Source organism: Macaca mulatta, chromosome 4 (genome assembly GCF_049350105.2).
Source record: "Macaca mulatta isolate MMU2019108-1 chromosome 4, T2T-MMU8v2.0, whole genome shotgun sequence".
In the NCBI taxonomy this organism is placed as follows: Eukaryota; Metazoa; Chordata; class Mammalia; order Primates; family Cercopithecidae; genus Macaca; species Macaca mulatta.
This window is the reverse complement of record NC_133409.1, coordinates 106,567,589-106,582,957: the sequence shown is the minus strand read 5'-3', so window position 1 is coordinate 106,582,957 and position 15,369 is coordinate 106,567,589. Positions and strand designations below refer to the sequence as shown.

Below are 15,369 nucleotides of genomic sequence, written 5' to 3'. Positions count from 1 at the left end.
ACTGAATGCGAAGGATTTTATACAAATGTGACTTAGTATTTATGATTTTGAAAGTGGGAGATTTTCAAAGTTGAGCCTCAGTTTATGGTTGTTTTTTTTTTTGTTTTTTTTTTTTTTACTAGCTTTGATTTAGCAGAACTATATCCTATTTATAAGGATTTTAAAAAATTAGTGCTTTATAAAGTTTTATTATACAGTAATCATTGCTGGCCACTTCTGGTATAAAGTGAATTAGATGTAATTCTTCTACAGTAGCATTCATAGATGATTTTATTAAAATAGTAACAATGTTAAAGGCCAGAACATTAAGAAACAATCTTATTTGACTTATTGGAGATACCGCTATGGCAAGGTCCATCAAAATTCTTTATATCTTCTGCAACAATAAAATGAAACACTCCCAAAATGCAGTAAAGATACTAAGAGTCAGGTATTTTGCAGACAAGTAAACCTTTTATTTTAAACCACAAATAGTCAGCAGGTGGCCACAACTATCCATGTTTCATTAAAATCACATAAAACCTAGGTACAAAAGCACCAGTGATTATTGCTCTAGAAAAACTGCATGAAAAATTCAAATATGCACAGTAAAAACACCACAGTATGCACAGGACTAAATTTTAAAGCAAGTGCATGGAATGCTGAATCAATCTTACACACAGCTTTCCAATATTTAACTGATATTTATTTTACTTGAGGATGATGTAAATTTCCAAAAAGCATGACTATGAGACGATAAAATGTCCATCCTTATATATTTTTGTATGCCAACTAGTAGAGTCCTAAAAAATTAGCATTTACAAAATACTTGGTAAAAATAGCTTTTAAAAGTTGTCCCAAGAGATACATAAAATCAACCCCAATTTTTCATGACAATTCATTCTCCTTCGTTATCTACAGATTCAGTTTTCTGTGCCTGTGAAAAAGAAAGGAAAAAAATATATAGTTACTACTAAAACTACTATAAGCAAAGGAAATTCCACCCACAAACACACAGTTTTGAACATTTGTTTTCTTTTTTTCTTCCAGCTTTACTGCAAAACCTATTTCAACTCTGAGTGAAGAAAGAGACAAAGCAGAAATACATTACACAAACATTTTGTTGCATTTATTGCTTTCTGCTTTTCAAACAACCACAGAAGCCTTACCTGCAAGCTCCCACTCTTCATGATAATTTAAAAAAAAAACAAAAAACAAAAAACCACCACACTACTATCTGATTCTAGTCACTGCAAACATGCAGAATTTTCTACTGTACCCTTAACTCTCACTGTTTCAATCTGCCCCTTTACTGACAGTGTGCTGGGTGGGGTGCCTCTGGAGGTTGAGACATTAACAGTTGAGCGAGAGATGTGGATCTGCAATAACATTACAGGCAATAAAAAGAGACATTAAGAATGTGCTATCACCGGCTGAAGGACTGAGAAATTTCTTTAAAGACACTGATTCAATCAGTGGGAGGTATTTATGAAAAGTACCTCTTCAGCTTTAGTTTCACCATTTTCAGATGGTGCAGTACCTTCCTTTCCAGCTTCCTGCTTTTCCTCCTTCTTCCCTTTAGCACCTCTGCTAATCTTTGCTCCAGGTTCTTTCTAATAGGGGATCAAAGCAGAGGGAAAGAGAATGTTAGACATGGTGTGATGATGGCCAAAATCAATCAGCCTCTGTCCAAACACAAGGTGAAGTACAACCATCACCATCATGGTGGCCTTCATGGAGACACAGGAGCCCAATTTTGCTGGGTTTCAGCTGAGTTGCACTGCACAAATATGAATCTCTGTGAAAATGTAATAACAGGTTGCACAGAAAGTCCAGTGTACTTTCTCTTGTGTGGAAAACACAATGATTCCTCTCCTGGATTTGTTCAGTGGACCTCCCCTCCAGTAAGGGGAGAAGTGGTTCTGCCATGGAGACAGCAGCAGCAGGACTTGGGGAAGGAGGAGGCAGAGCTGGGGGAGAACCCAGCCAGGGGGTGGCTCTGCTGCTGCTTTCCAATGAAACCCCTCACGTGGAGACACATGGCTTGCATGACTAGAAAGCTGGGAAGGTGCCAGGAAATGCAGCCCAGATGAAGCAAAGTTCCTAATTTTAAGACCAAACAACAAAAGTGAGTTCTGTTTCTGAAATCACCTACTCACACCACTATACACGTAAGTTTCAAACAATTCACATGGGACAATACCGAAGGGTAGAGTGCAGAAAAGCCATTTTGGGTAAGTTCCCTAAGAATTCTGTATTTCAGTTTCCTCATCTGCAAAACAGGATATTTGTATCTACTTCAATAGAGTTTATGTGAAGGTCATATGAGTCAAGCAATCAACCATATCTGCCATACTCTAAGGGCCTTATAAATGCTAGTATCACCTGCTGGCATTATTATATTGTTATTATTAGACCTCAGACTGGCTAGCAAAATCCAGTTAGATGAAGTCAGAAGCCCCTTCCCAAATTCCTCCCATAGTGGGGCAGTGCTGCCAGGGCCCAAACTCACCCCCGCTGCGCGCCATGTGAACCACATGTTCACGAGGCTGCTGCCAAACCCCCTTTGGACACGAGGCTTCTCAGAGCAACATCTCTGACTTCCTGTGCCTCACTGACCAAATGGAAAACACACTCCTATTAAGGCAGAAAACTGTGCTTTATGCCTTTAAGAAAGCCCATAACAGTGGTAACGGTTTTAGCTTGGATCATTAAATATGGCCTTTCCTTGAATGATTCTGAGGTAGGGAATTATAATTTGTTCATTGTTTAAAAAGCCAAAAGTGGGAAACAGCACTTCTTACCTTAGCAGATGTTTTTCTTGGTTTGGGTTCAGGTTTTGGTGGAGCAGGTTTCTGCAAAGATAATTTAAATTACACAAATACTGAAAAAGACAACTGTCAGCACCAAAAGAAACACAAAAAGACTAACAAAGACAACTATGCATTTTGACAAGGCCTTGGTCATTAAAAAGTATTTCATCCTATTTTCAGCACCAGGTAACAGCATAAAGATCTCTGCATTTCATAACTATTTTCACCCTGGGTTCACAAGGGAACTGCAGGTGAGATTGAAAAGCTGACTCCTCATTCCCTGGTCCAGAATAGCTCTCCGGGAACAGGTCTAAGCTTCTATCTCCTACGTGTCTGTTCTTCCTTTTATCACAGCACAGCAGCAAGAGGGATGACTCAGGCCCGTGGCCAAAGGACTCAGTGAATTCAGTTGCACTGGCCTTCCTAACAATCTAGAAATCACCGCACAATCACTAGCAAAGCCCAGCTGGTAATGAAGACTGCTGCCTGTGAAGTATTTCAAAATCACTTCCAAATCCTTCCACTTCTGATGTAGATTTCGAGTTTCTGTTGCCAAGCTTCTTCCTACTTTTATTCTCTCCAATGCCAGCTCAAGGTGAGAATCTTTTGCCTAACCAGATATGCTGGGCTTATTTGTCCCTAGAGGTTTTCATTGAGAACATAATTATAATGATAAAATGTCTACTGTTAGCTCCCAAAGTTTAAAATTTTTCACAGATATTATTAGCCAAAGAGTCCCCTAGGAAACTATTTTTTCCTGCCTCATGTGGTCCTCCCTCCAGTTCCCATGAGCAGCACTCACACACCGTGTGACCACGGTCCCTCTGCCACACAATGCTTCAGCCCTGGCCAGCTTCCCAGGGGCCTGAGACCAGGTGGCACATGCGGATAACTGGGGAAAGATAACCATTTGACTCCAGGAGTTTTCTGTAGATACTTTAGGGCAAATATTTCTCTCATAGAACTAGAAAAAAGTGTACATCTCTCCCGGCACTAGAATGGTTTTAAAATAGAAAACACTGGCCAGGGTCTCCCCCTATGGAGAAAAATACATGTTCCTCCCTACTGCCTCTAGGTAATTCAGGTTCACACTGAATCTGCCCCTTTTCATCAAATGCATAAAGGGAAATTGTAGACAGTTCGATTTCAGAAGATTGGCTGTTAGAAATGACCTTTCAAATAAAAAAGAAATTGAGCTTGAAAAGTAAGAGATGTTTTTATTAATCTTCTTATCACCCTAAATCTGCAGCCCAAATATAGCAGCTTTCATGGTTCTTACATTTTCAGAATTTAAAACATTTTGTCATCCTAAGCTTTGATATACTGTATTAATATACATGTTTTCTCCATTTACAGTAAACAATTTCCTTTTATATTATTTTCTGTAGGGCAGACCTTTCCCTCTGACCCAGCATTCAAGTGTTTTGATGGGACCAGGAAATGAGGTTTTGAAGTCCGTAATCCTGCTGGCCTCTGAGGAGGCTCTGTTTCCGTAGCACAGGGAATGATCTCAGTGGAAGGTGCTTATATTGCTGGTTTCTGGTGCTCAGGAAAAGCTTCGTTGTAAATTTTGGTTTTCATTTGACTTACAAGGTGTGTTCCCTTAACTGCCTGGAGATTCACAACAGCAACCCCAGCTCTTAAGTCCTCCTAGTGACTGACACGTCTTCCTGATATGGTTTGGCCGTGTCCCCACTCAAATCTCATCTTGAATTGTAACTTCTACAATTCCCATGTGTCGTGCGAGGAACCCAGTGGGAGGTGATTGAATTACAGGGGTGGGTCTTTCCTGTGCGGTTCTTATGATTAGTGAATGAGTCTCATGAGATCTGATGGTTTTAGTAACAGGAGTTTCCCTGCACAAGCTCTGTCTCTCTTTGCCTGCCACCATCCACATAAGACATTACTTGCTCCTTTTGCCTTTCTCCATGATCGTGAGCCTTCCCCAGCCACATGGAACTGTAAGTCCAATAAAACCTCTTTCTTTTGTAAATTGTCCAGTCTTGGGTATGTCTTTATCAGCAGTGTGAAAATGGACTAATACAGTAAATTGGTACCAGAAGAGTGGGGCGCTGCTGAAAGATAACTGAAAATGTGAAAGTGACTGTAGATCTGGGTAACAGACAGAGGTTGGAACAGTTTGGAGGGCTCAGAAGAAGACAAGAAAATGTGGGAAAGTTTGGAACTCTCTAGAGACTTGCTGAACGGCTTTGACCCTTACTAAAGACTTGTTGAATGGCTTTAACCAAAATGCTTATACTGATATTGGCAATGAAATCCAGGCAGAGGTGGTCTCAGATGGAGATGAGGAACTTGTTGGGAACTGGAGCAAAGGTGACTTGTTATGTTTTAGCAAAGAGACTGGCAACATTTTGCCCCTGCTCTAGAGATCCATGGAACTTTGAACTTGAGAAAGATGATTTAGGGTATCTGGTAGAAAAAATTTCAAAGCAGCAAAGCATTCAAGAGGTGACCTGGGTGCTGTTAAAGGCATTCAGTTTTAAAAGAGACACAGAGCAGAAAAGTTTGGAAAATTTGCAGCCTGGCAATGTGACGGAAAAGAAAATCCTATTTTCTGAGCTGAGGAGAAATTCAAGCCGGCTGAAGAAATTTGCATGAGTAATGAGGAGCCAAATGCTATGCACAATACAATGGGAAAAATGTCTCCAGGGCATGTGAGAGAGCTTTGCAGCAGCCTCTCCCATTACAGGCCCAGAGGTTTAGGAGGACAAATGGTTTTGTGGGCCTGACCCAGGGTCCCAGGGTTCCTCTGCTGTGTGCAGTCTAGGGACTTGGTGCCCTGTCTCCCAGCCGCTCCAGCTGTGACTAAAAGGGGTTAAGGTACAGGGGCTGTTGCTTCAGTGGGTGGAAGTCCCAAGCCTTGGCAGCTTCCATGTGGTGCTGAGCCTGCGAGTGCGCAGAAGTTAAGAATTGAGGTTTGGGAACCTCTGCCTAGATTTCACATGTATGGAAACACCTGGATGCCCAGGCAGACATTGTTGCAGGGGCAGGGTCCTCATGGATAACCTCTGTTAGGGCAGTGCAGAAGGGAAATGTGGGGTTGGAGCCCTCACACAGAGTCCCTACTGGGAAACTGCCTAGTGGAGCTGTGAGAAGAGGGCCACTGCCCTCCAGACCCCAGAATGGTAGATCCACTGGCAGTTTTCACTGTGTGCCTGGAAAAGCCACAGTCACTCAATGCCAGCCTGTGAAAGCAGCCAGGAGGGAAGACGTATCCTGAAAAGCCACGGGGGCGGAGTTACCCAAGACCATGGAAACCCATGTCCTGCATCTGCGTGACCTGGATGCAAGAAAAGGAGTCATAGGAGATCATTTTGGAGCTTTAAGATTTGACTGCCCTGCTGGATTTCAGACTTGCACGGGGTCTGTAGCCCCTGTGTTTTGGCCAATTTCTCCCATTTGGAAGGGTGGTATTTACCCAATATCTGTATCCCCATTTCACCCTAGAAGTAACTAACTTGCTTTTGATTTTACAGGCTCACAGGCAGAAGGGACTTGTCTTGTCTCGAATGAGACTTTGGACTTTTGAGTGAATGCTGAAATGAGTTAAGATTTGGGGGACTGTTGGGAAGGCATGTTTGGTTTTGAAATATGAGGACATGAGATTTGGGAGGGGCTGGGGGCAGAATGATATGGTTTGGCTATGTCCCCACCCAAATGTCATCTTGAATTGTAACTCCCACAATTCCCATGTGTCATAGGAGGAACCTGGTGGGAGGTGATTGAATTATGGGGCAGGTCTTTCCTGCACTGTTCTCATGAAAGTGAATGAGTCTCATGAGATCTGATGGTTTTAAAAATGGGAGTTTCCCTGCACAAGCTCTCTCTCTGCCTGCTGCCATCCACGTAAGATGTGACTTGCTCCTCATCTTCCACCACGATTGTGAGGCTTCCCCAGCCACATGGAACTGTAAGTCCAATTAAACTTCTTTCTTTTGTAAAATGCCCAGTCTTGAGTATGTCTTTATCAGCAGTGTGAAAACAGACTAATACACTTCCTTATGAGACTCACGTGAAACACTGGCTCGCCTGATCCAAACAGCTGTATTTCCGAACTTGTGAGTGGTCCTAATACCTATTTTTGCTTTGATTCCCTATATTGTACCAGACACAGATTTGGGTTGAGAATGAAATCCATGCTTTCCTGAAGACCAAAGTAGCATGAAGCTTCTGTAATAGCTAGTATGAGGATATACTAATATAGTGTCAGTCAAAATACCAGTGCGTTTCCCTCTACCTTCTTAGTAGAAAGCCTGGGCTGCAGGAATTTTAAACAAAATCCTCCGCTGGAGTCCAGCTAATCTCTTAGCAGGGCAGTGAAAGAGAAGAGCATAAGAGCCAGTAGGGAGCACAGGCTGATGAGGAAGAGCTGGAGGATGTCCACCTTGGAGGTTCAGCCACATCTGCCCATCTCAGCTTGTATCCTAACCCCACAAGAATTTACTGGCTCACGAAGGAGACTCCAAATAGCGAAGTAGAATTATTACTGTTACAAAGATTCTTAAGGTCTGAAATGAGGCTACAGTATATGGATTCAGACAACTTTCAGAACATTCTCATATAGACATTCTAAAGTATGAGTTGTGGACAGAGAAGCAGAATTCTGTCCACTTCAGCGCATCACAGGTAGAATCTGAAGACTGAAACTTTGCCTAATATACTACTTTTGTGTCAGAGATATAGCAATGTCAAACAACATCCTGCTTTATATCCTTCGTAATGGGGCTGGCCACTGTCTGACACATTTGATCAAGTCAATTGCTTGGTAACACTGGTCAAATTTGCTAGATGTGAGGACCCTAGGTAATTTTCAAAAAGAAAATAAACTCATGGGAAACCATCTTAATCTTCCTTTTGCTGCTTCACTTTGGACAAAGGGACCATGTACTCATAAGAACTAACGCTGAAGTGGTTCTAAGGTACTTACCGCCGACAATCTGGCAGACCGTCTTGTGGGCTACAAAGGGAATGGAAAATATACATATTTTTTGGTGATTATACAAAACGAAGTTGATTTTTAAAAATCTATTCTTAATATACCTTACTTTGTTGAATGACTATAATGTATGATTCCCATCACCTTCTCCAGGTAAGCACAATGAAACATATCCCAAGTCCCCTGGGCACCATGACACTCAAGAGGAAGTATTTCTAAAAAGGGGTAGGTACACTGTTCAAATAAACAGCTACTCCCAACTCAGGGTGTGGTGAATAAGTAAGGGAAATGAAGATCAATTTAGGCTTTATCCCGAATTAAAACCTCTACTCTTATGACAAAATCAACAGCAAGAACATTGAGGTGCTATTTAAGAGCTAGTCTTCAGTCTGACTCCAGCTCCTTAAAAATGGAACTAAAGCTTTTAATACAAGAAGAGACTTATGCAATTGTGTAGAAACCAAAATAGCAGGAGTTCCCCATCTTGCTGCTATGTTAGAAATGAAAATGATTACAAATCTTGGCAGTTAACTAGAAAGCCTTCTTTTTACCGATAACAAAACAAACACATTTATCTAGTAGTATACGTTCAAAGGATTTAACTAGAATTAAAAGTGCATTAATTTTTTCTTTTAATTTCAAAGTTTAGAAAATTTACAGAGAAATTGTGTAGAGATTGATATTTTGGGGAAATCTTTTTTTCTTCAAGGATATTACAAGTTAACAGCAAATGACCCTGCAAAGAAAATCTAAATTGAAAGAACTGTCCTAGGCCTTTCAGCAATAACACACAAAATTGATATTCTACTTACCATCCAACCTACAGTGGCTCCCCAAGGGATTTCACATTGTAAAAGTATAACTGCCTTTTTAAAAAAGTGCTCCAGAAAGAAATACTCCATACTTTTTGTCTGGTTAATTCACTGCTCCATCTCCAGTACAGTAGTGTACTGGCCAACATACAGTATAAACTCAGTATTTGCTGAATAAATGAATCCAAGCCTTTCCCTAGTTCTCACTTCCTCATGCAGAATTTGCCTCAGTATAATAGCTTAAATGTTTCAAATAATTTTTCCTAAGGGGGACAGCAAAAATGGTCAGTAGGAACCCATGCCATAATTATGAGGAATCATGGAATTCTTGAAGTGGGGCTAAGGTCAGTCTAGGTCAGCCAGTCAGGCCAAACTGGAAGAAATATTTCTTGCCATCTCCACATCTAAGAACTTTCTTGCTGAAAATAGCCAGAGAAGCTAAACTCATCTTTCTTTAAACTACAGAAGGAAATGAAGGGCCAGAGCCTCCATGAATACTTTTAACCCTGGGGTCTCGAGGAAAAATTAGAGCTGGACTTAAGGCCAGCTACGAGAATGTGCTGAGAATGAGAGGCTGTGCAGGTTAAGTGGTTGGGTGGGATACACTCACTGCACAGAGTAAAAGCATGTAAGCTCAGCACATAGCCCTGTGAATTAGTACAGGAGGAGTGTGTGTCAGATTCTCCATAGGAACTACAGTGCCTGCTATGGTTCTCAAGGGTGTATTCCTGACAGTGCACCCACAAGTCCCTGGGAACCAGAATCCAAATCCTGCAATACTTTTCCCAGGATGGTTAACTGTATTGAGTATACTGAAGAAAAGGCAACATTTGCAAGTAAACCGGGCAACAAGAGGGTATCTTGTGTTTTTTTAATGTACTTTCTGAGCATAGAGGAGAAAAGAGCACCTTCCAATTACCCAACAGAGCTCAGCTCTGAAGCTTCAGTGTGGCCTCAAGGACAACCCATGTCTGACAAACTACAGCAGGCAGAACAACACCTTCCAAGATGAAAGTGGCAGTCTCCCTGCTAAAGAGAGGTCAAAGAACCTTATCTGACTCCCTCTTCACTTGATGTCAACTCATGTGCACCACGTTGGTCTTGCCTCACATTCACTTCATCTGACTCATGTCTCCATCCCCTCTTGCACAGGACCACCTTCTCTTGTATTTCTGTGGCTCCAATGTGTAGCAGGGGCCCTCAATAAGTGTTGAGATGAACAGAAGGGGTAAGCACCAGAAACATACAGCAACTGTGAACTTGTAGGGAGGGGAAGAAGTCCTAGAGCCACTACTCAGTTACTCTTTAGTTTGGGGCCTGAAAAGGGACCAAACATGTTAGCCATAACTCAAAACTGCCTCCCTATCTGCCATCTAGTTGTCTTGAATAAAATCTCCATGAAGTGAGGCAAAATCATGAGAAAAGCTCCCCAACTGTGACACTGTTGTTCCTCTCCATGTGAACACCTGAACATGCTGAATAGACTAAGTGATGCCAGAGAGCTCTTTGGGATTTCCAGAGACATTCCAATCTAAGCACTGCTTCGCAGAGCCTAACAGTTGTTCTGATCCAAAGGACTTAATACCTTTTAAAAATTCAGGTCCAGTACAGGAGTTCCAAAATAAAAAGCCTAGGAAATTAATGAGGGGGAAAAAACAAAAACAAAAAAAAGCCTAAGCTGTAGCCAGTCCCTAAAAATCCTATCTTTTATTATAAAATCAATTTATGACTTGCTACCTAGAATTTCCCAGCTCTTCTTTCTATGCCATTAAAAAAGACCTTTCTTACATTTTCTTTTCCAGTAGCCATCATAAGACATTTTCATTTTCACTGCAAACAGTGGAGGCTGAGATGAACGTTTCACTCACAGTCAGCAGTACTGATTATGCATGCAAGTATGGACACCTTCCTGGAAAGTTCCATCAGCTTTCACAGCCTTAAAATCTATAAACTATGGGACTATATTTATTGGATATGAAATAGATGAGACTGCTATTTTTTCCCTGTTAAAACACTAACATGTGAAGTACTCATTTGAGACTCAGATTGGGTGGGACTGCTAAGGAAAAAAAAAAGATATTAAGAATTTCTCTCTTTTTTTTTTTTTTTATTGTGAATCCTCAGGAAAAGTGGTCCAGAGACTGCTCCTCAGCACTTCTCTGACATTCACTATTCCCCTTCCTTGCTTTGTTTTTCCTAATTGCCAATATCCAATTATTTTACTACCTCTCAGGGAGGGAAGGAGGGCTTTTAGAATGAAAAATCATCATTGATAAATATGACAAACAGATATGACAAATGTGAGGGTTTGTCACTACGGTATATAGGTGCTGGTCACAATGGAATTATCCCATAGGCATCATCCCATAGGCATGATCATCCTTTAGGTTGGGGAAAATTCTGGTGAAGCCTACTCTGAAAGACATGAAATCTTCTACTTTAATATCCTGGTTGCAAAAGCAACATAGAAGTCTAATCTCCCAATGACAAAGTACACGGGGATAGCTACATTCAATAGAATCACTGTAATTTGCTGGATACTGCTTGAAACACACGGACCATTCCTTTGGAATGTGGGAGTATTTTTATTTTTAAGAGATTTTTTTGCTCCTGAGCCTGACCATGTACCTCCAAGCAAAACCCAAAAGTCAAGTTGCTTCTATTTAAAAAAAAAAAAAAAAAAAAAAAAAAACTTAAAAAGAAATTGCCTTCTTTTCAAAACTGGGAAGTAGAAAAGTTTGTACCTCAGAGCCTTGGCTGGGAATAGACAAGACAGAAAAATGGATACTGGATTACCAGATTTTTTGGACTGCCATAAAAGGGCCATAGGGATAGCGGATTTTGGAACAGGAGATGCAGGTATCTATCCTGGTTCTGCTATTTACAAGTTCTAATACCCAGGGAAAATCATGTTTCTCTGAGAACTTTGCTCTAGTTAAAATAGGGATAACATCTGCCAATCTGTCCTCCAAAATAGCACTTCTCTGACATTCACTATTCGCCCTCCTTGCTTTGTTTATCTTCATAGTTAATATTCAATCATTTTATTTTACTCTCTCTCCCACTAAAAGGAAGTGCCATGAAAGCAGGGATTTTTGCTTGTTTTGTTCACTGTGGGATCTGGAGAGCTTAGAACAGTGCTTGGCACATTATAGGTGCTTATACATTTTTATCGAGGAATAATCTGCTTCCTCTCATTTTAGAATTACTATATGGACCAGACAAAATAATGGATGTAAAAGGGTTTGTAACTGTTGATGGTAATGACTATCACGTATCATTTTGGTTGTTTACCGTCCAAGTCCCCTGAAGTACTATCTTCTGCACAATGCCTTCTAATATGGCAGTGGAAAAGGATTTTCAAAAGAGAATCCCCCTTAGTAACTGTTATCCATTTACTATAGTCAAGATGGTGCATACTCGATGACATAACTGAAAAATTCAGTCAATCCAGTGGGAAAGAAAAAAAAAATCAATATACTGACAGTTTTTACCCGAAACCATCAGCAAACTAACTGACCTTTTCACTTTTTAAATAACTGTGTTGATGTTCTGAAGTCATTATCATGAGTTTTAATCTGGCCTTGGCTTAAATGACAGGTAAAGCCTTGTCAAGAAAGCAGTTTTATTAACAAAAAATATATAAAATACATAGAAATGATATAAAATAAAATATAAAAATAACAAAAATAATAACATAATAAAAAAATTAGCCAGATGTGGTAGCATGCAGCTACAGTCCCAGGCTGAGATGGGAGAATCACTTGAGCCAGGGAGATAGAGACTGCAGTGAGCTGCGATCTCGCCACCTCACCCACGCCAGCCTGGATGAGAGAGTGAGATGCTGTCTCAAAAAATAAAATAAAATAAAATAAAACAAAATAAAATAAAATGTATAATACAGCTGTACAAAACCACACACATATCCTTTATGTATATATTCTCACCAGCTTGATTTGCTTTTAGTGTAGTGGAATTGGAAAGACAATCAAAGATTACTGGGTGCCATGGTGTTCCTAGGTTTTCTGACTGACAAATCAATTTAAATGCCAGTCCCTAAGGAAAAACCCAAATGCTTTTGTTTTGGCGTCCAAATCTTAAAAACATTAAGGTTAGTTATACTTAGCCAACTGTTCTAAAAATCACATTTTGCCATTTCCCAAGAAAATTCAAGCATTTATCACTTTTTGGTTGGTTCTTATCATTTTTTGGTTGGTTCTCGCATATGTGTGGTGACTCTGCTTTGGATAAAAAACTTCATGATTATTACAAACTCTGTTAAACAGTGAATGCTAGGTACATGGATCATGGGGACAGATGGTTTTGTTTGTTTTGCTTTTAACTTATTTCTTTATAGGTTCTGTTGAAGATTTTCCACTTGGCAGAATGAATTTCCTTGTACAAATCTTGTGCAGGGGTTTTGGTATCATGATAAACTCCTCTGAATTATTAACCACATTATGAATCACCCAATCAAAGAACCTGTAACTAGATATTGTTTTTGTCTCACTCATGACCCCTTTTAGTTGATAAGTTCAAGGGTAACAGCTGCAGTTTTCTAAAGCTCTGTGTAAAGGGAATGATTGCCATCAAAGTTATATCTCATTTCCTACTGTTTCGCCCATCTTTTTTTTAGAGGTTCATGGTAATAACCACAGAGGGTCAAATCCAAGAATCTCTTCCAAGTTTCTGGACTTTTGGAGGTTTCTGAATTTTAATACAAAATATCTTTGGATCATTGCCTAATTAAGTATCCTAATATCCTAAGAGTGTTCCCAATTAAAAAAAAAAAAAAAAAAAAAAGCTTTAATATTTTGACACATTGTATATCCCTCTATAGTTTTTTTTTTTTTTTTTTTTTTTTTTTTTTTAATGGAGTCTCACTCTGTTGCCCAGGCTGGAGTGCAGGGGTGCGATCTCGGCTCACTGCAACCTCTGCCTCCCGGGTTCATGCCATTCTCCTGCCTCAGCCTCCTGAGTAGCTGGGACTACAGACGCCCGCCTACATTTTTATATTTTTAGTAGAGATGGGGTTTCACTGTGTTAGCCAGGATGGTCTCTATCTCCTGACCTCATCATCCGCGTGCCTCAGCCTCCCAAAGTGCTGGGATTACAGGCGTGAGCCACTGCGCCTGGCCTATAGTTTTTGATTTTAGAGATGATCCTTCTCAGGCAAAATATTCAGAACCTAAAAACTGATTTATAATCTACTCATTAGAGCATAGAATTTATGAGATCTACAGTCTTTCATTTTCTTGCTGTGAAAGGCAGACTTTGTTCTCCTTGATGAATTTACCTACTATATTACTCTTTGCCCAGAAGGAATTCTCAGTATCTGCTTTAACGGAAAGCAGGGCTGACAGGTAGAAATATAAACAACACAGTAAGTGGAAAATGCCTCATCAATATATCCAACTGAAACAAATCTAGGCCAAGCGAGACTACATATAGACACTTATCGCTGTTTTATGTAGTCTTAACAACCTTGTTCATTCATATTAAACTTTGTTCATATGATTCTCCCCATTTCATGCAGATGCAGACAATCCTAACGATATTAAACATTTTAATGTAAATAATTAAATATAGGATGTCAAAGATATACTTACCTCCTGTTTAGTTACTTTGGATCCATCTTTGCCCTCTGTATTCTCTGGAGACTAGAAAGAAAACATTTCAGTGAATTGTATTTAAATTGGAAAACTCATATCAGAAAAATGTTTTTAAAAAGTTACCTCATTCCCAGGACAAGATAAGCCAACAGATTTTTTTACAGAGAAAAACTAAGTTACAACAGGGTATGTCTTGCACACACCTACGTGCATGCATGCACACACACAGTAGATAGCTGCGTAACTGCTGCTCGACTTTTAAAGCAGAAATGGTGAAAGAATGATGCGATTCCCTGTTCTCAATGTGCATTCACCCTAAGCGACTTTCATTTATCTTTGACGATTCCAGTTAAAGAACAGGGGCCAGAGGTCAGTGGCAGGAATGCCTGGGAGCCACCCTCTTGTTCCACTTGCTTGTTCCAGTCACTCCGTTCCTTTAAGATAAGGGCAGGATGCTGGTAAAGCCCAGGCCAACCACAAAAGCACATTTTCATCCCATCTTTGCCTAGCCTTGATTTCTAGCCCATTCCTTGATATGAACTGACAAATTTATCATAGATTACTATTTTTCCATTATCAACTCCAGTATCTCTACTAAACTCCCAGCCTCGGCATGACAGCCAGGCTACGTGCCACCCACAGCTGATTTATTTCCAGGTTTTGATCCATCCCCTGGGGCGGCACCTGCCTCCTCTTGTGACAGCTCAAACCTGACTCCTTTACAGGATGTGTATACTATGGGAAAAAAACATACCTTATATTTTCTTTATTTTTAAAGTAAAATATACTTTGGATTTATTGGACACTCCACATGTCCCAATATTTTTTATTGGCTAAGAGTTATTAAATAATATTAAAACAAACTAATCAGAAAACTAGACTAACATTTTAAAACTACATGAAGTTGGAAAGTGAATACTCAGTCTCTATGGCACAAATAGGCTGCTGATCTGAATAGAGCACCCGTTAGAAAAAAATACAAATAGCAAACTGACATTTGACACGATGTTTGGCTCAGCAAAATAAAACGGCTATGTGGTAATGCCTCATCTGATAAAATGAGAACAAAATTCAAGAGATCATAAAACCTACTGTTTGAGGCTAGTGACACTGTAAATTAATATAATCATTTCAAAGAACAATTTGGCAATATGAAAAAGACAGAGAGGACTAATATGATGACCTAGTAATTTCAA

The 15,369-nt window shown here is 40.0% G+C and overlaps 1 protein-coding gene across 4 annotated transcripts in view; it reads right to left on the bottom strand.

Annotated features, from left to right (window-relative positions):
* Positions 1–433: 433 nt before the first annotated feature.
* The window catches only part of HMGN3 (high mobility group nucleosomal binding domain 3), a 32,102-nt gene continuing 17,166 nt past the window's right edge, over positions 434–15,369 (bottom strand). Inside the window, exons 2-7 of one of the 4 annotated variants that reach the window (XM_015136819.3) lie at positions 14,171–14,221; positions 7,741–7,770; positions 2,784–2,834; positions 1,479–1,592; positions 1,259–1,358; positions 434–916 (exon numbers count right to left, since the gene is read on the bottom strand). In XM_015136819.3, coding sequence (XP_014992305.1) covers positions 903–916; positions 1,259–1,358; positions 1,479–1,592; positions 2,784–2,834; positions 7,741–7,770; positions 14,171–14,221 — 360 coding nt within the window. In that variant the 3' untranslated portion in view covers positions 434–902. Of the gene's footprint in view, positions 917–1,006; positions 1,359–1,478; positions 1,593–2,783; positions 2,835–7,740; positions 7,771–14,170; positions 14,222–15,369 lie in introns of those variants that run through there. The other 3 variants (XM_002803794.4, XM_002803795.4, XM_015136817.3) reach the window with 3 other exon arrangements.